Source organism: Trachemys scripta, chromosome 1, assembly GCF_013100865.1.
Source record: "Trachemys scripta elegans isolate TJP31775 chromosome 1, CAS_Tse_1.0, whole genome shotgun sequence".
Taxonomy (NCBI): Eukaryota; Metazoa; Chordata; order Testudines; family Emydidae; genus Trachemys; species Trachemys scripta.
The window spans coordinates 306,774,802-306,798,702 of record NC_048298.1 but is presented as its reverse complement, the minus strand read 5'-3'; the positions used below and the strand labels follow the sequence as shown (position 1 = coordinate 306,798,702).

The 23,901-nt window shown below is 47.0% G+C and overlaps 1 protein-coding gene across 1 annotated transcript; it reads left to right on the top strand.

Annotated features, from left to right (window-relative positions):
• Window positions 1–1,528: 1,528 nt before the first annotated feature.
• IL17D (interleukin 17D) lies at window positions 1,529–23,155 on the top strand. The gene is made up of 3 exons (XM_034758778.1): window positions 1,529–1,752; window positions 2,323–2,621; window positions 22,090–23,155. Exons 1-3 carry the CDS (start codon window positions 1,738–1,740, stop codon window positions 22,406–22,408), a joined length of 633 nt encoding a protein of 210 aa, XP_034614669.1. The 5' UTR covers window positions 1,529–1,737; the 3' UTR covers window positions 22,409–23,155.
• The last annotated feature ends 746 nt before the right edge of the window (window positions 23,156–23,901 follow it).

The following is a 23,901-nucleotide window of genomic DNA, read 5'->3' as shown; positions in this document are numbered from 1 at the left end:
AAGTACTGATTTTGCCCCAGATCCCTAAGTGGTCCCCTCAAGGAGGGAACTCACAACCCTGGGTTTAGCAGGCCAATGCTCAAACCACTGAGCTATCCCTCCTCCCTTGGATACTGTATATATCCTGCCAAACTTTCAACTCTCTGTCCCCCAATTCTACAGGCTAAATGCAAGAAAAATGAAGCAGCCATTAGTGCACCAAAAATCCAGACCATTCAGCGAAGTGGTACAGCACCACAACAAACACAAGATAGATCTGCTGCCTACAGCCAGCTAGTTTTACAGATTCCAATCCCACTTACATAGAGAAGTGCAACTGCTCCAAATTTACTGGGGGGAAAATCCAGACCCCCTGCCCCAATGCACCCCTCTTTAGTGGTTCTGCAAAGATACATAGCCAGCACCTGGAGCCTGCTGGGTCCTACTATTTTGGGGTACCAATCCCCCCAAACTTTACCATCAAAATAGATAACAGAAAGCACAGGTTCTGGCACAACCCCATGCAAGAGCAATGCAGAAACATATGGTACCCCTGGACCATGCCAAATGCAGAATTTTTGGGGCCACCAACCTCTAAATTCTACTACATAGAGACCAAGCCCAGCGGCTCCTGGTCCCATATGAAATGAGCCTTCTGCCACACTTGAAAAGCCCACATATGGGCCTGGATCCAGGAGAGCTGTACCTATTTTTCCATTTAGGCCCACAAAGTGTTACCTTCTGGTTAGACCAGGATCTTGTATATTAAAGGACTCTGTTCCAAGCTACTGTGTTCCAGGGAAGCTATAGCAGCCCAGAGTTCCTATCTTGATCTTTCTAGATACAGCTAAATTGCAAGCCCTTGCACACATATTTTGCAGAGGGACTGATCACATTATGTGTGGTAGCTACAGTAGTTGGCTCTTGAGTGAACTTTTCAAAGCAGTGTGGAGCCTGAGACATCTTTCAGATTAATTTTAAACACGTTTCAATTGAATGTTAGAATCAGCAGTAGCCATGCGGTGCATGTACAGTGCACCATGATGCAGCCGCGCCCAGGTGAAGTAAGAGTGGCTCGGTTTGTTTTCCATGTCCATGATTGTACAGATTGTGATTTGGGGCCCAAAAGCGCCAAATCCATCCAGATCCAGGGGCCATCACTGATTTTTTTTTTGTGGTGCTCGCGCCTGTTCCAAACTACTAAGTGCAGTAGGAGAAGATGGACATGTTCCCCAGTCAAGCATTAGAATTTGCAGGTTAGGGCCCAAAATATGGCGGGATCCAGCAGCTCCAGGTGCCGGATCCGGGTTTTTGCAGGGCTTATGCTCCGGATGCAGCGGGGCGCGGGTTTCGGAGCATCGGGGGCAATTAAGCCGGGTCTCTGTTTTGACGTTACAATTTTAGGGGCTTGGCTTTTGACACGGGCAGCATCTGGCAGGAGCCAGGTAGACCCAGCTGTTCCCTTCGCCTGGCACTGCTCAGCGCAGCGTCCTTGGGTGCTTGCCATATTCGGACATGGGCTCATTGACCCTCCCCACTCCTCCCCATACGCCAGGACAGGCGAGCTCGAGGCTTTGAAAATTAGCCTCCGCTGTGAGCGTCTAAAATGTTCTTGGCACCCGGGGCGCTGCAGCGAGCCGCGGGGCACTTGTCCAACATTCGCTCCAGCTCCTCCACCGAGCGAGTCCGGGTCTCTAACACCCCGGCGCTGTCATCGGCGAGCTCCCGCGGCCAGGCTCGCCTGAGCCCAGTCCCACCATGCAGCAAGGCCAGGTAAGGGCGGGGGGAGGGCAACGGGTCGGCTCCGTTATACGGTGCCAGGGGAAGCAGACGATCGGGCAGACACTTGTGGTTCCGTCTTGCGATCAACGCCCCCCCCCCCCCCCACACACACACACACACACACACATATACACACTCTCTTTTGCCAGCTGATGCCTTGGGGCTCGTTCCCGTTTGGCGCGGGCTGATTCAGAGCCAGGGTAACGGGGGAGGGGGGAGCGGGGGGCAGTAAAAGCTGCAGCGCTACAGATCAGATGCGTTTCCAAAGGGCTGGGATGAGCTGAACCCGGCAGGGGGATTTGGAGGCAGCGGAGCTGCGCTCTCGGTCGGTGCCAGGGGAGCGGAGAGCGCTGTGCAGTGGGGGCTCCTCTAGGGGGGAGAGGGGCGCTGGATTCGGGGACAGAGACGTGCCCCCAACTCCCACGAATCGCCCGGCGCCGGCCCCGGGGATTACAGGGGCGGCCGCTGGGCAGGGGCCATAGGAACGCGCGGCCTGGCGGGCAGGGCAGGAAGGAGGCAGCAGCCCACGAGGAAGCGTCGTTTCTCGCTGTGTTGTTATAGGGCTGGGTGCTGCTGGCAGCTCTTCTCCTCGCTGGGCTGGGTCACCCCACATCCGAGGCCTTCAAGGTGAACAGGCGCCCGGTGCGGACTCGAACCTGCGCCGATCGGCCGGAGGAGCTGCTGGAACAGCTGTACGGGAGGCTCACCGCGGGCATGCTCAGCGCCTTCCACCACACCCTGCAGCTGGAACCGCTGGAGAAAGAACATAACATGAGCTGTCCGGCAGGGGGCAGAGCAGCCACTGAGAAAAAGTACCGCCTCCCTATCAACCTGCACAGCGTCTCCCCCTGGTCTTACAGGTGACTAGAGCCCTTATTTACTTTGCTACACTCGCAAGGGTGTCATAAGCCAAGTGTGGGGATTATGGGGCCACCGCTGCCATGGTCTTCTTCACAGGCCGAGTTTCTTGTCAGATCAGAGTTGTTCCCCTGGCACAGAGCACAACAAAGGCAGGTAGAGAAGGAAGGCTGGAATGAAGACAGGATGTCTTTCTGGGAGATAAGTGCTAGCTCAGTAGGAAGTTATGGGCTTGATGCAGAAGTTGCTGCGGTGAGGCTCTATGGGTCCATATTATGCAGGTGGTCAGACTAGATTATCATAACGGTCCCTTGTGGGCTTAAAATCTACACCTCTGAAAACCTGAGATTCCTTAATTAACATGCATAAAGGTTTCTGTAACTTTGTGGCATGATTCTACTTTTCATGTAAGGACCTAGCTCCATTCAGACAAGCCTCCCAGAACAGAGATGTGTTGAGCATCAGTCTCTAAGAGAATGTCTCACAATAATTTGCACATGGAGTAGTGATGCTGGAACACACAAGAGTGTAAACTCTTGGAGTGAAATACTGGCCCTATGGATGCTTTGCCATGGGCTTCAATGGGGCCAGGATTTTACTCCTAACATTGACAATAATGTCAAGGTCCCGTGTTCCCCCCCAAGAAAAAGGCTGAAGCCCACTCACTTCCCCACCTGCTGTCAGTGCTGACTCAGGAGTCACTTTGACTTTCCTTTGATGTTGCAGTTGGGTGTGAATGGCCTGGCCTGCTGCTCTGCAGTGACGGAAGAACTAAGTGTCGGGCCGAAGGCTGGGTTCAGTAGCATTGATCCTGAGGTGTGAGGAATCATCTTGGGGAGCGCAGTGGTTAAAAGATATTAGAAAAAAAACAGACAAAGAGATTTAAAGAATTAAAATATGCTAGAAAATAGTGCAGTGTGAGGTAAAAATATAAAGCTGCAAGAGAAATGCATAAAACAGGCTAGAAAGAGAAGTGAACAAGGAAATAGAGTTGACATTAAGCTTTTTTCTTAAATAGAAAGTTTTTCACCACCATCCGAAGGTGGCACTTGGTACACACTGCCCCATGCAGAATCAACTCTCTCCTGTAAAACTGCCACCAAGAATCCCCCATAATTTTGCAGCTGTTCCATGGAGGTACACACCCACAATTGGTCAAGTCAGAAGTGGGCTGTAGTCCACGAAAGCTTATGCTCTAATAAATTTGTTAGTCTCTAAGGTGCCACAAGTACTCCTGTTCTTCTTTTTGCAGATACAGACTAACACGGCTGTTACTCTGAAACATGTAGTTTAGGAGCACTCTTACACTCCTAATTGAAATGAAGGTTTATACCAGGTCGGACATGATATAGATGCCGTTGGAAAGGGAACGGTAGTTACAAATTACACAATCTTTCCTGTTTAATAAACTGCACCTTGTGAAAGGAAGCATCTGACTGGCAGTCAGAGCCTAGGACAGTGCAGGAATCTGATATAACGACATAGACTGGGACTAAGGGACAGTAACCTCTTCAGTGAAGAGCTCTGAATTTTCAGTACATTTATTTTTTCAGTTACAGCAGGAAATAACAGATACGTGCATGAGAGAAATGTGGGTGGAAACATGACTCGATTACCTAACATTTCACTGAAAATAAATAAAGGAAATCCAATCCAAGGTAAAGTTAAACATTTAGGAGGCATTTGGCCTTTAGCAGAAAAAATAAACTATGAAGAAAGCAGGAGCAGAACACCAACAATGGTGGGAACCATTAATATTTTAAAATGATTTCCTCAAAGAGAGAGACATTACTGTACACTTAAAAAAAAATCTGTTACTAAATAAAGAAAAGCTACCATATCCTAAAGTGCAGTTATACTCTAAATGACGACTTAGGCCTTGTCTACACTAACGAGGTAAGTTGATCTAAGTTACACTAGTTAAGTTATGTAACTGAAGTCGATGTAACTGAAGTCGATGTAACTTAGATCGACTACACCGCACTATATCGGCGGGAGACACTCCCCTGTTGACACAGCTTCGGCCTCTCAGGGAGGTGGAGTACTGAAGTCAACAGGAGAGCATTCTCCCATCGACTTATCATGTCTTCACCAGACCCGCTGAATTGACGCTGCTGCATCGATTGCAGCAGTGCCAATTTAGCTGGTAGTGGAGACAAACCCTCAGTATCAGCAATACCATGGGGCTTCATGCTTGACTCTTAAGATCCTCCGTACCATATCTGAAACTCAGAAATAAAAAGGTATTTTTCCTGACTGCTGGCCCTGAAAACAGCCTGGAATCGGAAAGTTAAGCTGAAATTTAGGTCCACATTGTCTTTTGTGTAGATTACTCCAGTGTAGGGGTTTGGTAATGCTATCTGATCCTTCCTTTTGGGGCAGCCACTCTCACTCTGACAGAAGGGGTTTTCCCCACTGAAACTCGGCGATTTTGAGAAATCCAGAAAAGATCAGGATGAGGAGGCAGGAGGCCCTGTGCTTTCACAATGCCTTGATTTAGGTCAGAAGCCCCCATGGGGCTATGGGTGATAATCCTGTTGAGTAACAAAGATATTTTAAAAAAACTAATAGTGAAAGTGTGTGTGTGGACACAGCATAACAGTGAGATCCATGCATTTCATAGCAGTTAGTATCGTTAAGCCCAGACCCTGTCCTGGGATCTAAAATGCATCCAAGTGCAACGTGTGCCATGTTTACAGTTATGATGTTCCAAGGAGGTACCTTCACATTCCCCACTACAAAGGGGTTGGCTTCTCTCTCTCAGGATGCCAGGCCACACACAAGGAAGTAAAATAAAATGAGTTTTTTAAAGCATTGAAAACAAGCTATGATCCTGTCCCCTGTACTTCTCTGGGCATTGTGTCTGAAGAAGGAATAGAGGACTGGGTCCTTTATTTTCAATCTTCTAAAAGGAGATTGAACAATAGAGAGTTAAAAACAAGCCCAAACCCAAAAGAACTTGTATTTCTCTTTAAATTTCATACGTGCTCCTGTTATGATGCTCTGATTAAAGGACAAAGTCACAGTCGGGCAGCAGGCTTGAAGATAAAAATACCACCTCATTAAGGACCTCCAATAAATATTTACTTTGTGGCATGTTCCCTGCTTGTTTTTAGCTCAAAAAATAATCCCATGTGAGATAAAAACAGTTCATTTGCTCAATGAGGCCTTTATAGACAAACTCGTATTTAGGAATATTACATTTTCTTGTAAACATTGAGGATTTTTTTTATAGCTACATAAAAAATACACAGAAACCCCAAATATGTTGAAATGCTGAGAATAGCATATACCAATAACTTAACTAACTCACACCCATTTCAGAGTAGCGGCCGTGTTAGTCTGTATCCGCAAAAAGAACAGGAGTACTTGTGGCACCTTAGAGACTAACAAATTTATTAGAGCATAAGCTTTCGTGGGCTATATATGCATCCGAAGAAGTGGGCTGTAGCCCACGAAAGCTTATGCTCTAATAAATTTGTTAGTCTCTAAGGTGCCACAAGTACTGTTCTTTTCACACCCATTTGTTCTGCCATATATTGGTCCTCTCAGGATGTTGTTCTACCTGGGATAACAACAACAAAGCAAGGCCTCAATTCTGCCATCGTATCTGTGTGGACAGACTTCTTTGACTTCAGTGGATCTCAGCACAGGTATAGCCGTCTGTTCACCCAGCACCAACCACAGGAATGGGGCCAGTCTTAGGAAAAGGGGGATCATAAAGCCATAAATCCTCCTCCAGACATCTCAGACTGTGCCAGTCAGACAGCCCCAACCTCTCTCTAGCCATTCAAGTAACCCTAGACTTTTAATATTTATTTACAGTATTGTATTCCTGTGTCACCTAAGAGCCCCAGTCAGGGGCCAGGACCCCAGTGTGCTAGGCACCGTACAAACACAGAACAAAAAGACATTCCCTGCCCCCAAGGGTTTACAAGCTATTCTTGGTATAAGACAAGAGACAACAGATGGATACAGTCAGACTGGGAGCACAAGGAAACAGTGAGCTAGTATTGGTTAGTGAGAGAGGCAGTGGTCTCTGCACGTCATTGGCCTCACACTTTTTGTCAGCATCATGGCAAAGGAGAATTTTGAAGAGGGTTTTGAAGGAAGACAAAGAGGTGGCTTTGGGGAGTTCCTCCCAACCTTGAGGGCAGCTTGTGTTGAACAACAGAGAAGCCCCCCATGTTTTATAACAACTGTTTTTTTATTTTTAGTTTAAATTTTCAATTGGAGCTCAGAATGAAGGCAAAAGAATGTTTGAAAATAATACATGATTGGAGGGGAATCCTGGGGCTGTCCTGCAAACTACTGGCCCAGTGATGCAGAGACCTAGCATTCACTGCCTAAAACTAGATCTAGTTGGCAGGAAAATTTGCCTGATATTCAGTCTTATTAGATCATTACTATAATGGGGCTCCAGGAGCCATCATACGATAAACAATAAAAATGTATTATCTTATTTAAGACATATATTCTCTTGTCCTCTACTGTCTATGGTACTGTAAATTCTTAATGTCAGTCTGTGATTTCATAGACGTCTGAGTCCAGAAGGGATTATTAGCTCATCTAGTCTGGCCTTCTATGTATCACAGGCCATAGAATTTAACCCCGTAATGCCTGAATCCAGCCCGTAACTGTTTGAGCAACAGCATATCTTTTAAAAGGATATGCAATCTTGATTTAAAGATTTCAAGTGATGGAGTATCCACCATACCCCTGGGTAAGTTGTTGCAGTGGTTATCTAGCTTTGCAAGTGCCACCCTAAATATTTCCTCTCCCTCTTTGATATTTTTCATTCTTTGAGTCATTGTAGACCGGGGTGGGCAAACTACAGCCTGCAGGCCGAATCCGGCCCGCAAGCAGTTTTAAGCTGGCCTGCGAGCTGCACCAACGGCTCGACTCCGCTCCAGCACTCTGGCCGGGGCATTACGTTGGCGGCCAGACCACGTGGCTCCTGGACCCAGCGTGGCTCCGCTCCAGCTCCTATGCACACCAATGGGAGCTGTGGGGACAGTGCTTGCGGACGGGGCAGCGTGCAGAGCCGGAGAAAGGACATGCTGCTGCTTCCGGAGCCGCTTGAGGTAAGCGCCGCTCACAGCCTGCACCCCCTGAGCCTCTCCCCATGGCCCAACCCTCTGCCCCAGACCTGATCCCGCTCCTGCTCTCCAAACCCCTTGATCCCATCCCAGACCGCCCTCCTAAACCCCAAACCCCTCATCCCCAGCCCGACCCCAGAGACCGCACCCCCAGCCAGAACCTGCACCCCTTCCTGCACCCCCGTCCCAGCCCTTATCCCCCCTTCAAACTCCTCGGTCCCAGCCCAGAGCACCCTCCTAAACCCCAAACCCCTCATCCCCAGCTCCACCCCAGAGCCCACACCCCCAGCTGGAGCCCTCACCCCCTCACACACACCCCTCACCCCCCCCGCCCCAGCCCGAGCCTCCTCCCACACCCTGAACTCCCCATTTCTGGCCCCACCCCGGAGCCAACACCCCCAGTCAGAGCCCCCCCCACACCCCAACCCCAATTTTCTGAGCATTTATGGCCTACCATACAATTTCTATTCCCCAATGTGGCCCTTGGGCCAAAAAGTTTGCCCGCCCCTGTTGTAGATAATGATCATCCCCACTTTAGCAGCCTCTTAGCCTAGCTTCTCTCTAACTTTCCTTGCAAGCCACTGCCCGCCATCAATCTGATCATCATTTGTTGCTCTAATTTCCGCTAAGTTGCCAGTGTTTTTCTGGTGGCAGGGTGCCTGCCCTGAAGTGAGTGTAGAGTCCAAGGTATGATCACACTGGTGCTGCATGCAGAGGGATTGTCCCTTCCCCTACTCTGTGACATGACACCACTGAACATGCAGGTCTAAAAACGCTCAGATTTTGCCACAAACACACTGTCACCCTGACGTCTAGCAGCCTTAGTGCTCTCCAGTTTTCTCTCTGCCATTCAAGAGCTACATTATAGATTTTTTTTTCTTTCCGGGTGCATTAGCTTAGTTTTTCCCAAATTTATGTTTCTGCCCCTGATTTTAATCTGTCTGGGATCTTTGGTATTATTTCTCTGTCTTCATTTGGTATTTGCAGCAGCTCTCAATGCAGCAGCATCTGCAGATTTCATTATCATTAACATCCTGTTTATACCCCCATCATTAATTCTATCCCCCATCATGAATAATGAAGAGGTTAAGTCAGTCCAGGCCTAGCTCCAAGCCCTGTAGTACCTCCCAGGACACCTGCCCCCAGCTCAGCACACTGCCATTTATCACAGTTCCTTATTTAATCTCTCAGTTCACATGACAGCATTCCAAACCAAACCACCTGGGATTTGTCATATAAGAGTTCCTGAGAAAGAATCAAATGCTGCACTGAAATCCTAGTGTCTGACACTCACCTACCACATCCCTCATCCAAGTGTGTAATTCTATATCCATCTACACAGATATATTTTCAAAGCAATCAACTTAGGCTGTAAGGATGCATGCACGATCCATCTGCAGCCTCTTCCCTTATCTTTGTTATGCATTTATTACTGCTTTCCTATCCTTTGGTCCTTCATTTGCTTATGCAAACATCAAGACTTACATCATTTTTTGGCTTGCTACCCCTCCAAAACACACGAGTTGCCATATGGATCAGACCATAGGCCCATCTGGTCCAGGATCTCGCTGCTGGCAGTACCTAACCCGTGGTGCTTCAGGGGGAGGCTGTTGGAGGGGGGATGCATAAAAGTACATCTGCCTAATATTGAAATCCCATCCTGCTGGCCAAAGAAGATCAGTATACGACCTGTCGCATGAAATTTAATTACCCATATCACTGTTACTTTGCAGAGCTATAAAGAGCCAGTAAACTGAAGTCACTAAATTAAAGTCAATGGGAATTGAGCACGCTCAGGATCTCACTGGATTTGCTGAGCACTTCACAAGATGGGGCCCAGAATTATCCATGCTTACCGCAAGAGCTCCTGTGAACAGTGAGCCCTGCAGGTTGCCTGTGCTCTGGAGGGTCATATGTCTACTCAGGGACTGCTCTTCCTTTCTAAGGATATTACATGAATATGCATTGGGGTCAACTGACATCTGCTTTTAGGAGGAGCTGGCAAGGCCTGTGCTTCTTGGTCATTGCTCAAGTTTAGCACTGCTTCAGTAACATTGGTACTAGTGCTTGGTTTGCCACCTGCAAAGTGCTGCTTGCCCTGAACAGAAGGGGCTGCGCTCACTTAAAGTAAGAGAAGCCCCACACACTAAACTTGTATCAACAGACACATGAGCAGCTTTCTTCATGTGAGCAGAGCCACACAACGAGTAAAGTTACACACAACTAAATGTTTGCAGGATCTGATCTTCAGTCTCGGAATCATGGTATATCCTGGTCCCCCTGACATCCATGGCAAAATGTCCATCCAATAGTTAGTTGTGGGTGCATGAGGCATTCCAATAAGGCAGGTGTATTAATCAGATTTGTTTTTATCCTCCAGTATATAAATAGTGTAATAATCATTTATAGCTGATTGGTAGGAATGTATTCAAGTCTCTCCAAAAAATCCATTTCTCCCTGAGTCCCACAAGAAGTGGCTAGATACATTACACAAAAACAACCATGAAGTCCCTCTCACCTCTGGATTCCCCAGTATAGCCTCTCTGTGTCTGTCTCTTAGGACCCGATCCTGCATCAGGATCAGCTTCTGCAGCCCCCAGGCCTGGGGGAAAGTGTCCACACTAGTGGATCCTGAAGCAGGTTTAAGGCCTTAGCCTGCCTTTATTTTTGTGTTCTGTACAATATCAGGCTCGTTGTCATTGTTAATTAAATAATCACCATCTCCTTTTTACAACATACTTCAGGTTATTACTTCAGCAGTGGGTTACATAGTAAGATATACCCTAAGATGAATATATTAACAAACATCTCCAAAATTTCCTAAACAGGAGCTAAATTGCTGGGTTCCTCTTGGCCATCCTATTCCCCCGCTGAGTCCTGCTGAATAACATTTAGTACAACAAAATATTTAAGGTAGGAGTCAGATGGAATTTTACTACAGCAGCACCAATTGTGATTTGATCTCCTGTTGGAGTCTTGTCCTGCTTCCCATACGGAGAAGGTGATGAATATCCTTTACTTTCTAATACCCTCTTCTTCATACACTTATTATAATCTAATGTTCAGTCATCCCTCTTCCAAGTGATAATGGTTTTTATTAGTGTGTTTGTTTTGTTTTTTACAAATGATTTTTCTCTCTATAAAAATGCCAGTTTTAGTGCTCATGTATTTAAAATTCTAGTAAAGAATTACAGGAGGAAATCCATCTTCATCTTTGCTAACTGAGGCTCAGGCTGGCTTAAAAAACTGCAGTACTTTAAAAGAAATTATACAAGGGAAGGGATTTTTCTTGTGAGTAAACTTCCATTGACTTTTTCAAGCACCATATCCAGGATATTTTACAGAGTTCAGCATTATCGTATGATACAGTGAAATAGCACAGAGGTGCCGCAGAACACAAATCTGCTATTAATCAGATCCTTACTTTAATGCATCTGTGTAATGATCAACTGGACCTTATCAGAGTTCTAGAATGCAGAGCATCCTCCTATTACTGAACATTCTGAACAGTTTACAGGGTGGAGATTTCAATGGTGCTAGTTTTGTTATGGAGAGGTACCTACTTCTCTACTGGAAGTGTTGTAGAGTTCTTTAGTTAATTCACTTTACACTTAATTTGTTTCACATATATATTGGACAATCGACTGCTGGTGTGAACGGACACACTGACACTGACTTTGCAATTCTGCGGGATTGCAGGTGCTCATCCCAGCACTGAATCTGACAGAGTGCATGTAAAGCGCTCGGAAATTGTAAAGTGCAACATAAGTGATAAAGTAGGATTATGAAGATCACCTACAGGCACAGCACTATAGGACAACCAAATCTTTAGACAAGTCAATGCTTTGCAAGTGTTGCCCCTTCTGACAAAGTGGCCTTTCAAAGTTTGCAATCATACTAAGCAAACAGCAGGAAGTTTGCTTTTCATTGGGAGCTCTCAAAGCACTCAACAGGGTCACGAGAAAGAGCAAAGCCAAAAACAAGTCACATTTCACCAGCCGCTTCAGTTCAGTAGGGAATTTAAATTTATTTAGAACAAACATTAAACACAACATTTTTGTACAGCTGACTGCCAGGAGATCATTTCTGTATGTTTGAACTGCTGCCTAAAGGCCAGTTAGCATTAACCACCAATAACACAGTGATTACATGGTCACATCTTTAGTCACATGTGGGAAAGTGTGCATGTGAAATTAGAACATGCCCCAACCTATTCAGTACTGATACTTCTTATAAACAAATAAAACATTTTTAGTCCTTTTCTAGGGAAAGAAACAAGTATGTTATGAATTGCAATCCTATGAGCAATGGAGCTACACTGATTTGCCACAGTTGAGGATGTACATGGACTCTGTACGTGAACATTCAGGTTCTACACATGAATACAGGAACAGGTGTGCAGTGGCACAGATTGTATGAAAGGAAGACATTAAAGCTGACGGACTTTTCATGACAGCAGCCCTGGTGATCTCTGAGCAATTCACCCCAAAGGAGACAAAGCACAGAAAGACAATGAGGCTTTAGAGTAAAGGTTTCCTATTAAGATTTGGGCTGAAGCCTCAGAAGCTTGGATCCAGATTCAAAGTTCAGGGACATTTGGGTGCAGAGTTTAGCTTCAGCCTATTTTATGGAGTGAAACCAGCCGTGAAGTTCTGGTCCGGCTCCAAAACCTTTCCAGAATTTGGATTCAGGCTCAGAATCAGCTCAGATTTCTTCCCTTCCTTTTATTACTATGGAGTTAAGGTAGCAACCCCACAGTTCAGATTGTAAGACACTTTCCATACAACACCCATTTTGATCCAATCTATCTTTCCCAAGTGCCCTTCCCCCGCACCATGAAATTGAGAATATATACCCCTCTGCTTAGAGGATATTTTTGGGGAAAGTTCAGGGTGGATCAGTGAAGGTAAAAAACAACTAAAAACTCATATCTTTGCATGAGGCAAGAAGCCTCTATTAGCCAGTGAAGAAGTAGGCAGGAGGGATAGCTCAGTGGTTTGAGCATTGGCCTGCTAAATCCAGGGTTGTGAGTTTAATCCTTGAGGGAACTGTTGGGGATTGGTCCTGCTTTGAGCAGGGCGTTGGACTAGATGACCTCTTGAGGTCCCTTCCAACCCTGATATTCTATGAAGTGCTTTCATGGGGTCCAATAACAACCTAAATCAAGTGGCAGAGGTGTGTGGCATAGAAATTACTGGTCATAGCTCAGTGTGAGGTGAGAGTTTTACATATATCAATGTAAGAGATGAAGATTATTCATCATCCCCCTTTTCCTGGTCCCAAATCTTTTTATTTCATGGTGATCTGACTTGTGGTAATTTTGAAACACACAGGTATTACCCAAAGAAAGAGAGCAGGCATAGTGGAGAAAGAGGAAGGTTGCAAGAGGCCTGTGACATTGTTGACATTTGAGTTTAAAGGAGTTATTTATGTTCTGTGGGAAAAGCCAACATTTAAGAGACAACAACATACCATATGGTATAACCCAAAGTATGCATCGATTGCCAAAATTTACCTTATTATGGGGCTGTTGAAATCAGTTGTGTTTCTGTCTGAGGGGGATCCCTGTAGTCTACCCACCACAGCATACTCCTTAAAATAAAGATACACCAACAGGCTGCGGCTTTTATATCTGGGAAGTGGGTGTGACCCTAGACCCTAGGCCTGTGGCATTCTGGGAAATGTAGTTCAGGCAACCAATGTGAAGTCCAGCATGTCAGCTTACAACTAGTTAATTTAGAGACTGTAAGGAGGTAATGAGTTTAGTTTGCATTATACATGAGTAAATGTCTTCATTCTTTTCAATAAAGAGGGAAATTTTAACTCTCGTATAGGAACACAGGAGTTGCCAGACTGGATCAGATTCGTGGTCCATCTAGTTTTGCACCCTGTCTCCAACAGTGGCCAGCACCTGGTATTTCAGACAAAGGGACAAGAACCCCAGAGTAAGCAGATGTAAGGTAGCCTGCCCTCCATGAAGGTCTAATCATGATCCCTTTTAATTAGAGATTGGCTTAAATCCTGAAGCATGAGATTTTACCTCTCTTCCAATACTCTATTTTTACCATTAACTATTATAACTGGATATTCTTATTATCTGAATAAACATCCTACCTGTCTTTGACTCTTCCTAAGTTCTTATTCATAGATTCATAAATTCCAAGGCCAGAAGGGACCATTGTGATTATCTAGTCTGACCTTCGGTATAACACAGGCCAACGAACTTCCCAAAATGATTCCTAGCACAGATCTTTTAGAAAACATCCAATCTTGATTTACAAATTGTCAGTAATGGAGAATCCACCATGACCCTTGGTAAGTGGTTCCAATGGTTAATTACTCTCATAGTTGAAAATGTGTGCCTTATTTCCAGTCTGAACTGGGCTAGCTTCAACTTCCAGCCATTGGATTGTGTTATACCTTTCTCTGCTAGATTGAGGAGCCCATTATCACATATTTGTTTCCCGTGTAGATACTTACAGACTAATCACGTCATGCCTTCACCTTTTCTTTGTTAAGCTAAATATAGTGGTTGACTCAAGGAGCTCAATCTTAGGGTATGTCTACACTGCCAGAGTTACAGCACCAGCAGTGACAGCGCCATTCAGAGAGAGCTGAAAGGAAACCTCTGTTGTGTGTCAGCTGCCTGCACAATAGCATGTTCACACTTGCGGCACTATTTGGAGCGGTGCACTCTGGGCAGCTATCCCACAGAGCATCTCTTCCTCTTTTTCTCTTCTGCTAAGAGTTGTAGGAAGGTGGAGGGGGTCATGTGATGCATTGCTTCGTATCTCAGCAATCCCTGTGCTTCCGTCAGCATTTGGCGCCCATCTTTCAACGGTTTGTGTACTGTGTGCTCTGCCTCTTCGGTCTGCAGAAATGGCTCCCGCACTGTGGACCAATACGCTGTTCGCTCTAACACGTCACGAGTGGCAGTGGAGTTAGTCCTTAAACTACAAAGGCAAGAGGAGTGGTGACATTGATCTCGCCATGTGTAGTAGCTACAACACGAGATTGCTTGTGCGTTCACGGAGGTGCTGACCACAGTGGAATGTTGCTTTTGGGCTCAGGAAACAAGCACTGAGTGGTGGAATCACATCGTGATGCATGTCTGGAATGATGAGCAGTGGGTGCAGAACTTTTGGATGAGGAAAGCCACATTCATGGGACTGTCTGATGAGCTCACCCCAGCCCTGCGGCACAAGGACACAAGAATGAGAGCTGCTCTGTCACTGGAGAATTGTGTGGCAATTGCACTGTGGAAGCTGGCTACTCCAGACTGCTACTGATCGGTCGCTAACCAGTTCGGAGTGGGAAAGTCTACCCGTTGGACTTGTGTTGACGGAAGTGTGCAGGGCCATTGATCGCATCCTGCTCCAAAAGACTGTGACTCTGGGAAATATGCATGACATTGTGGATGGCTTTGCACAAATGAGCTTCCCTAACTACGGAGGGGCGATAGATGGCATGCATATTCCAAGTCTGGCACCAGACCACCTAGTCACCGAGTACATTAATCAGAAGGGGTATTTCTCAATGGTGCTCCAGGTACTTGTGGATCACCGTGAGTGTTTCACGGCCATTAACACAGGCTGGTCTGGAAAGGTGCATGCCACATGCATCTTTCAGAACACTGGCCTGTTCAGGAAGCTGCAAGCAGGAACTTCCTTCCTGGACCAGAAGATCACCATAGGGGAAGTCGAAATGCCCATTGTGATCCTGGGAGACCCTGCCTATCCCTTAATGTCGTGGCTTATGAAGCCATACACGGGCCACCTTGACAGCAGCAAGGCGTGGTTCAACAACAGACTGAGCAAGTGGAGAATGACTTTTGAGTGTGCGTTTGGCTGTTTAAAGGCACACTGGCGCTGCCTAAATGGGACGCTGGACCTGGTCAATGACAATATTCCTATGCTTATAGCTGTGTGCTGTATGCTCCATAATATTTGTGAAGGGAAGGATGAAAGCTTCACTCAGGGCTTGACCGCAGGGGCTCAGGACCTGGAGGCTGAGTTTGAACAGCCAGAGACCAGGGCTATTAGAGGGGCGCAGCACTGGGCTATAAGGATCAGGGATGCCTTGAGGCAGAATTTGAAGCTGAAAGACACTAATAGTGTAGTGTTTGTAATTCTAGGAGGTGATTGTGATTGGTGCAGACGATGCACTATGAAGATTTAAGAAAATTGCCTATTGCTTTGCAAGGCTCTGTTTGCTTTCAATTAATAGAATAAAGATTGCTTTCAAATCAAAACAATTATTTTATTAAAAAACAACAACCAGAGGAGAGAGACAAACAAAAAAAACCACATCAGCACTGAGGGGGAAGGGGGAAGGGAGGGTCCCAGGAGGAGGTGGGGTCCCGGGACAGTTAAAGATTTGTGTATGTCCAAGTATCATATCCAATCTTCTCCTTTGGAGTACAGTGCAGCAGGTACTGTATTTCAGCAGGGCTAAACTGCAGAGGGACGGGTGTTGAGTGCAGTGGGTACTGGGAGTCCGCAGGGCTGGACTGTGATGGGGGAGGAGTGGAATGCAGCAGGTACAGACTGGAGCCAGGAGGTTGATAAGAGTGTGTTGGCAGTGTCTGGAGGGCGCATGGAAAAGAGTTTTGCGACACCGGCTGGGAGGGGAGCGCGGGCGTGGAGCTGCTCAGTTTGCAGTGCTGGTATCTCCTGGAGCGTGTCCGCTTGGAGCTCCATAACATTTAAGAGCTGCTCCGTGGCTTCATTCTGGCGCACCGTGTTCTCCTTTTGGTCCCTCTTCTCGCTATCTTACCACTCCTTCAATTCTTATTTTTCGGCCATGGACTGCATCATGACATCACGAAGAAAGTCTTCTTTAGTTCTTCATGGCCACTTTCTAATTCTGCTCAGCTGTTCAGCTGGCAATAATAAAGAGGGAGGCTGGGCTCCCACGGTCATATCTGTGAAGCCAAAATGCAACATTTTACAGGAGCAGTATTGTTTGCAACACAGAGACAACTGATTCGGTGATTTAAAACACTGTTACTAACTGGCTGACCCCAGGCAAGCACCCATGCGCCACAAGACCCCCAAAATGGTGAGTAACCGCAGGGGCTGGGTAAATCAGTGTTCCAGGACCGTACTGCACACGTGGCTCTTGGGGAGAGCCAGCACTGTAGGGGGGGGCCTTATAATCATTTCTATCCCCACATTTTCCACAGGCTGTGTTTATTATGGAAGATATCTCACTGCTGAGGGTGAGCAGGGAATCAAGGGAGTATCTTCTTCAAGACTGCAGCTTCCGCACTGGACCTTATGCAGCTCGCCTGTGTGCAGCAATAGTCGCCTCACTCCCCCCCACCCCGTGACGGCAGAGTGGCGTGGGAACGTTATCCTTAATGGGGCAAGAAACAAAGCAGCTCTGCCAAAGAACCTGCAGCAGCGGATTGCCCAGTATCTCCTTGAGAGTTTCATGGAGTCTCAGATTCCTGCGAAGTGAGGGAGTCAATCAACACCCTGCCGCCACTCAGACTGGACATGTGGTGGTACACGCATCATACAAACACAAGCCTGCTTTCTGCAACCCTCCTGCCCCTAACAACTTGCTTCAGCAATTCCCAAAATCAAAGCCACTTACCAGGAGCCTCCTCTCCTGTTTGCGCTTCGCCAAGCTCTGACAGCTGTGACTGGCTAGTCTCCTCCAGGATAGAGAAGAGCTCCTGGCTGCATGCATTTCTGACCTCCGAGTCTTCCTCTGCCTCTGGGTCCCCCTCCCACTCCACATCCTCATCCAAGATTTCCTCCTCCTGGCTTGGTCGACTCTTGACTGATAAGTGAGCCACGGAATGGTCCACTCTTGACTGATAAGTGAGCCACGGAAGTAGCTACAGTGGCCTTTGCATTGGAGGTGGGGTTGCCATTGAGTATTGCATCCAGCACTTTGTAGAACCGGCAGCTCATGGGCGCAGCACCGGAGCGGCTGTTTGCCTCCTGTGCCTTGTGGTAGGCGTTCCGCAGCTCCTTCACTTTGACCCTGCACTGCAGTGTGTCCCAGTCATGGCCCCTTTCTGTCAGACATTATGAAATCTGACCATAGCTATCATAATTCCTGGAGTGCAGCTGGAACTGAACAGCCTCTTTTCCCCAAATGCAGATGAAGTCCAGCACCTTGGAATTGTTCCAAGCAGGGGATCGCCTGGTGCGTGGAGCAGGCATGGTCACCTGGAAAGATGCGCTGACACCACCGCACACAAGAAAACAGGAAGGGGACTGTAGTGGGGCGGTTACCCTGCTCCAGCCCCGAAGGGGTTAAAACAGCCCTGGGAAAGAGCTGCTCCAGGGAGCCAATAGGGTAGGCTGATTGGGGAAGCAGCCACAGCTGGGGCCATGCCCCAATCAAGCCACAGCTGGCCCTATAAACAGGGCCGGTTTTAGGTTGATTCCCCCAATTCCCGGAATCGGGCCCCGCGCCTAAGAGGGCCCCGCGCCTAAGGCGCCTTTTTAATTTTTTTACTCACTCGGCGGCGGTCCGGGTCTTCGGTGGCGGGTCCTTCACTTGCTCCGTGTCTTCGGCAGCATTTCAGCGGCGGGTCCTTCAGTGCCGCGGAAGACCCGGAGCGAGTGAAGGACCCGCCGAAGACCCGGACCACTGCCGGGTATTCGAATCGGGCCCCGCAGTTCCTAAAGCCAGCCCTGCCTATAAAAGGGCTGTGAGTCAGAGGCTGAAAAAGAGTCTCTCTCTCTCTTGTTGGAGAAAGAAGAACTGGGCTGCCTGGGAGAAAAGGGTACCTGGAGTGGAGCAGCGCTGGGGGAAGGCCAGAGGAGTTGGGGAGCTCCAGCCTGGCAACTCCCCAGGCTGAGGCCTTGCTGAAGGCCCAAAGCAGGTACGGGGGTTGCAGAGGTGCAGCCCAGGGTAGGCAAAGGCAGCAGGTCCAACCCCCCCCTTGCCGATGATGAGTGGTTTATAGACTGCAGTCTGCCCTAGTGAGTGGGGGCTAAATGGAGACTGGCAGTAGCCCCTGAGACAAGGTGGGATAGAGGGTTGGGGGTTCCCCTGGGAGAGGTGACTCAGAGACTGTGGGGTTACTGCAGAGGGCAGAACCCCAAGGGAAGGGGCACCGGGGTCCGGGAGGGACATGGGGGCCAACGGCAAGCGGGACTTCGGCCAACAGATGGTGCTTCAGAGCTGGAGAGTTAATTCCCAGGACGACCAGCAGGAGGCGCCAAACTGGTGAGTCTTCGCATTGCTACAGGGACTTTCAAAATTCCCAAGGAATTTAAGGGGCAGGGCTCACAGTTGGTCACCTGAGGGCAGAGCAGTAGAGTCCAAACCGATGACCAGAGAGGCAAAAACAGGCATTGTGGGACACCTCCCGGAGGCCAATCACAGCGCTGTAATCGACCAGGGTATCTTCACTGGCACCACAGCACTGTAGCCCCGGTGCAGAAAGCTCTATGCCTCTCGTCGGGGTGGATTGTTACAATGCTGTAACTGTGCAGGTTCTGAACATGAAGTGGCGTGGCAGTGTGTAGACCTCAGGAGTTACATCACAGAAAGCTGCTTTACTGCGCAGAAACTTGCCAATGTAGACAAGGTCTAAGGCATGTTTTCTAATCCTCTATTCATTCTTGTGGCTCGTCTCTGAAGCCGCTCCAATTTATCAACGGCCTTCTTGAATGGTGGGCACCAAAACTGGAGATAGTATTTCAGCAGCAGTTGCCAAATATAGAGATAAAATAACCTCCCTGCTCTTCATCAAGATTCCCCTGTTCATGCATCCCAGGGTCAAAGTAGTTCTTTTGGCCACAGTGTAACACTGGGAGCTCATGTACAGCTGATTATCCACCATGACCCTCAAGTCTTTTTCAGAGTCACAAATCAGACCTATGAGGAAACATTGAAAAAATTGGGTTTTTGTGTAGTCTGGAGAAGAGAAGACTGAGGGGGGGACATGATAACAGTTTTAAAGTACATAAAAGGTTGTTACAAGGAGGAGGGAGAAAAATTGTTCTTCTTAACCTGAGGATAGGACAAGAAGCAATGGGCTTAAATTGCAGCAAGGGCGGTTTAGGTTGGACATTAGGAAAAACTTCCTAACTGTCAGGGTGGTTAAGCACTGGAATAAATTGCCTAGGGAGCAGCACCAGCGTAGGAAGCAGGTGCTTGGGGTGGCCAATTCAAAGGGGCGGCACTCCATCTGGTATCGGGGCGACACGTCCGGGTCTTCGGAGGCAATTCGGTGACAGGTCCCTCATTCCCTCTCTTCCTCTTTGAGCTGCCACCGAATTGCCACCGAAAGGGAAGAGAGGGAGGACCCCACTGCCGAAGAAGCGACGCGATTTAGCTGCCACCGAAGTGCTGCCGCTCTTCTTCTTCCTTTTTTTTTTTGCTGTTTGGAGCAGCAGAAAAGCTGGAGCTGGCCCTGCTAGGAAGGTTGTGGAATCTCCATCATTGGGGATTTTTAAGAGCAGGTTAGACTAACACCTGTCAGGGATGGGCTAGATAATACTTAGTCCTGACATGAGTGCAGGGGACTGGACTAGATGACCTCTCAAGGTCCCTTCCAGTACTGTGATTTTGTGATTCCCCCCATCCTGTAATCATGGCCTACCTTCTTTATTTCTAGAGGTATACATTCACACTTAGCCATATTAAAACACATATAGTTTCCTTGCCCCCAGTTTACCAAGCAATCCAAATGGCTCTGAATCAGTGACTTGACCTCTTCATTATTTATCACTCTCTCAATTTTTGTGTCACCTGCAAACTTTATTAGTGATGATTTTTTGTTTTCTTGTCTTAATAACATCCTGTAACAATGAGTTCCACAGTCTAATTCTGCATATTCATTTTCCTTTTACATAAGGTCCTCTGATAAAACAGTCTAAGCCAACTCAGCAGAGATCAGGTCCTGCCAGAGGGCAAGCGCCGGGTCTGACTAGGAGTTCTGGGCTATGGACTTTTCTTATAGTTTAAGTAGTCAGTTCTCCCTGAATCTACAACTAACCCATCATTGCGTGGCTGATTTCTTGTAGGTGGCAGAGCAGAAGTGGCTCTTGAGGAAGGATGTGGAGGTGAGGGTAGTTGACCTGTGGCTTAATCTTTATTTACAAGCTGCCCTCAATCTAACTTAATTTTTGCCTCAGAAAAATTGTTCTATGAAAATAATACACAACTGCCACCTCATAAAATAGCAGGAGAGGGCAAAAAATAAAATTGGTTTTGCAGTTCACCTCTAGTTGGGCAGTTGGAACTAGAGTCACAGAGGGACTTAGCCAACTGCCTATTTAGATGCCACTGAAATTCACAAAATGCCTGCTCAGCTGCCAGGTAATGCTGAAGGCACCTAAATCCCCATAATCATCCAACTTTCCACCAGTGGGCAAATCTGCCTAATTCCTGACACTGTCCCAGAGCTAACAAGCTGCTCCATGCCCTGTGCTCACGTCTAAGCCCTGCAGGATTCTCATGCCCCTTCCTATCACACTAGCAGGGCCTGCTGCAGCAGGTGTGCTCAGAGCACACCTAACTCACACACTCCCCAGCCAGGGGGCAGCAGCTTGGGAATTTCTGTGGCTGGCTGGCAGGCACATGCCATAGGCTACCCAAGAGCCTGGGATCTCCACTCTGCCTGATTTGGAGCAGGGACTTGACCCCAAGTCTTCCACATCCCTGGAGAGTGCCCTAGTCACCAAGCTATTGGGCAGTCTGGGGTGCAGCTTTTGCAGTCTCTCCTATTGAAGCCGTTCCCTTTGTATAAATAATGGGAACAGCTTCATCAGGCACTAGTGAGAGCTAGCATCCCAGAATGCCCAATAGCCTAGTGGTTCAGTCACTCGCCTACCCTGCAGGAGACCTGGGTTCAAATACCTGCATCAACTCAGGCCAGATCAGCAGCTCTCTCACAGCCCAGGTGAGTACCCTAACCACTGGGGGAGGCTCTCTAATTGGTTATGGAAAACAGCTGACCTGGCTAAGGTGCCTAACTCCAGGGGTGGTAGATAATAAAGGATATTTCTACCTCAAAGCTGTGGCTGCAGCAAACCCCCGTGAAAGACAGCCTGAAGCTTTGAACATGTTAGAGTCTCCTGTTGGTGGCCCCCTTACTTTGCTGCTGAGTTCAAGATTCAAAACAGTTCTGTGTCTGACTGTCTCGATCTGACAGTTTTAGAAACTAAGGCAAGTCAGATCTCCGTGTCCCAGACCCTGGTCAGGTCAGTAAGCTGCCCAGCACTTTTTCTTTCCACTTTACAACTAAGCAGCATGACAGCAATTGCTACAGCTGTTTTGCCTGGCAAAAACCCCAACACATTATATAATGTGATTTGATGTCAACATTTGTTATAATATTTTCCAGCTGGCTTACATAAAAGCATGAAATGAATATTTATTATTTACTTCCATGCAGAATTTCCTACAATCCCACAAGGTATCCCAAATACATTCCTGAAGCGTACTGTCTGTGCAAGGGCTGTCTCACTGGGATTTATGGCGAGGAGAATTTCCACTTCCGCAGCACCCCAGTGTACATGCCAACCGTCATCTTGCGCCGCACTTCAGCTTGTGCTGGGGGTCGCTACGTGTACACAGAGGATTACGTCACTATCCCTGTGGGGTGCACTTGTGTACCGGAGCAGGAAAAAGAGGCAGACAGTGTCAATTCCAGCATAGATAAGCAAGAAATGAAGTTGTTGGTAAACCAGAACAACAAGCCAGCATCTGAATGAGACCCATTCAAGGACCCCTGTGTACAACATTGGCTTCACGTTACTATTTCACTGACTCAGGAGATTATATAGCAGTAGGGGGGGAAACAATTTTGTCTTTCTAACTACATCTGTTGCAGTTATAAAGCGAAGGCTGTGTTCAGTAGATTGTTACTCAGCCATGGCAGACAAGACACATCAAGTAAGAAGGATCTTTTCAAAGTTCAGCTTCTTTAAGTTTGTATTGTTTAGAGTTAAACGCAATTTTATTTTATCCTTGCTTATTTTGGATGAATTTTTAGAAGGTGCTATAACCGTGTAACATGCCAGCTACTTTCATAACAAACTACTGGTTGCAAATATTTTACAATAATTTTATATTCTGCCTTTTGGTAATTCTATGTAAAGTCATTTAACTACGGCACATGTCCCATGTTAGCAGTAGAAAGGAAGCCAGTAATTCTGATTGCTGGGGTCCTCCTGTTACATTGCAGACTGTAAAACTCCAAATGATGTTCTTGGCTGCTACAACCATAGCTATTTAGAGTCTACAAAATGGGAAACCGTTGCCACCTAGTATCTTTCAACTGTGTTGACTTGCTAAAGTCATTCATATAATACTCAATAAAAGGAGACACTCATACGAACGTAAGAATGGCCATACTGGGCCAGACCAAAGGTCCATCTAGCTCAGTATCCTGACTTCCGACAGTGGCCAGTGCCAGGTGCCCTAGAGGGAATGAACAGAACAGGTAATCATCAAGTGATCAATCCCGTCGCTCATTCCCAGCATCTGGCAAACAGAGGCTAGGGACACCATCCCTGTCCGTCCTGGCTAATAGCCATTGATGGTTATTCATGATCCTCCATGAATTTATCTAGTTCTTTTTTGAACCCTGTTTTAATAAACTGAGTTAATAAACTCTCTTTATTATTGCTAAATTCTCCACTCTGCTACAAGTACAAAACCTGCTGATAAAACATTGACTAGAATGTTACAAAACTGAAATATTAATTTTTCTGATATGGTTTAAATCTTTCTAGTAGTAAAAGGACACAAATATAATAAAGAGATGGACTCTGGGACACAAGTATTCTACATTATATCCCATTCCTTGTCAACCTCTTAATTGTTAGTCATGACAGCTGTATCCTGTAACATTGCAAGCCTTCTCATGTTGACAATAAATCCCACTGAGGGAAAGTCAATAGTAAAGAGAACTAATGAAATTCAGATATTTGTACAATGTGTGTTATTGTCTTTCCTGTGCATTATCAATAATTGGCTAACAACCCGTGAAAGATTTCTGATTATGTAGTTAGGGGCTCTGGAACAATTTGTATAGTGGGGTTGCTGAGAACCATTAAACCAAATTGTAAACCCTTTATATGATGGACACCACTTCAAGCCAGGGCTTGTGGCAGCACTCCGAGCACCCCTAGTTCCAGCACTTGTGTATGTAGCAGCATTTGGTCTTAAACCCCCAGCAGGCGACAGTCACTGGAGGGCAGTA

What these genes read in the sequence shown, in the direction of transcription:
- IL17D (XM_034758778.1), top strand. An exon ending in GTCTCCCCCTGGTCTTACAG is followed by an intron (nt 2,622 to 22,089) that starts GTGACTAGAGCC and finishes ACTTCCATGCAG; the next exon opens with AATTTCCTACAATCCCACAA.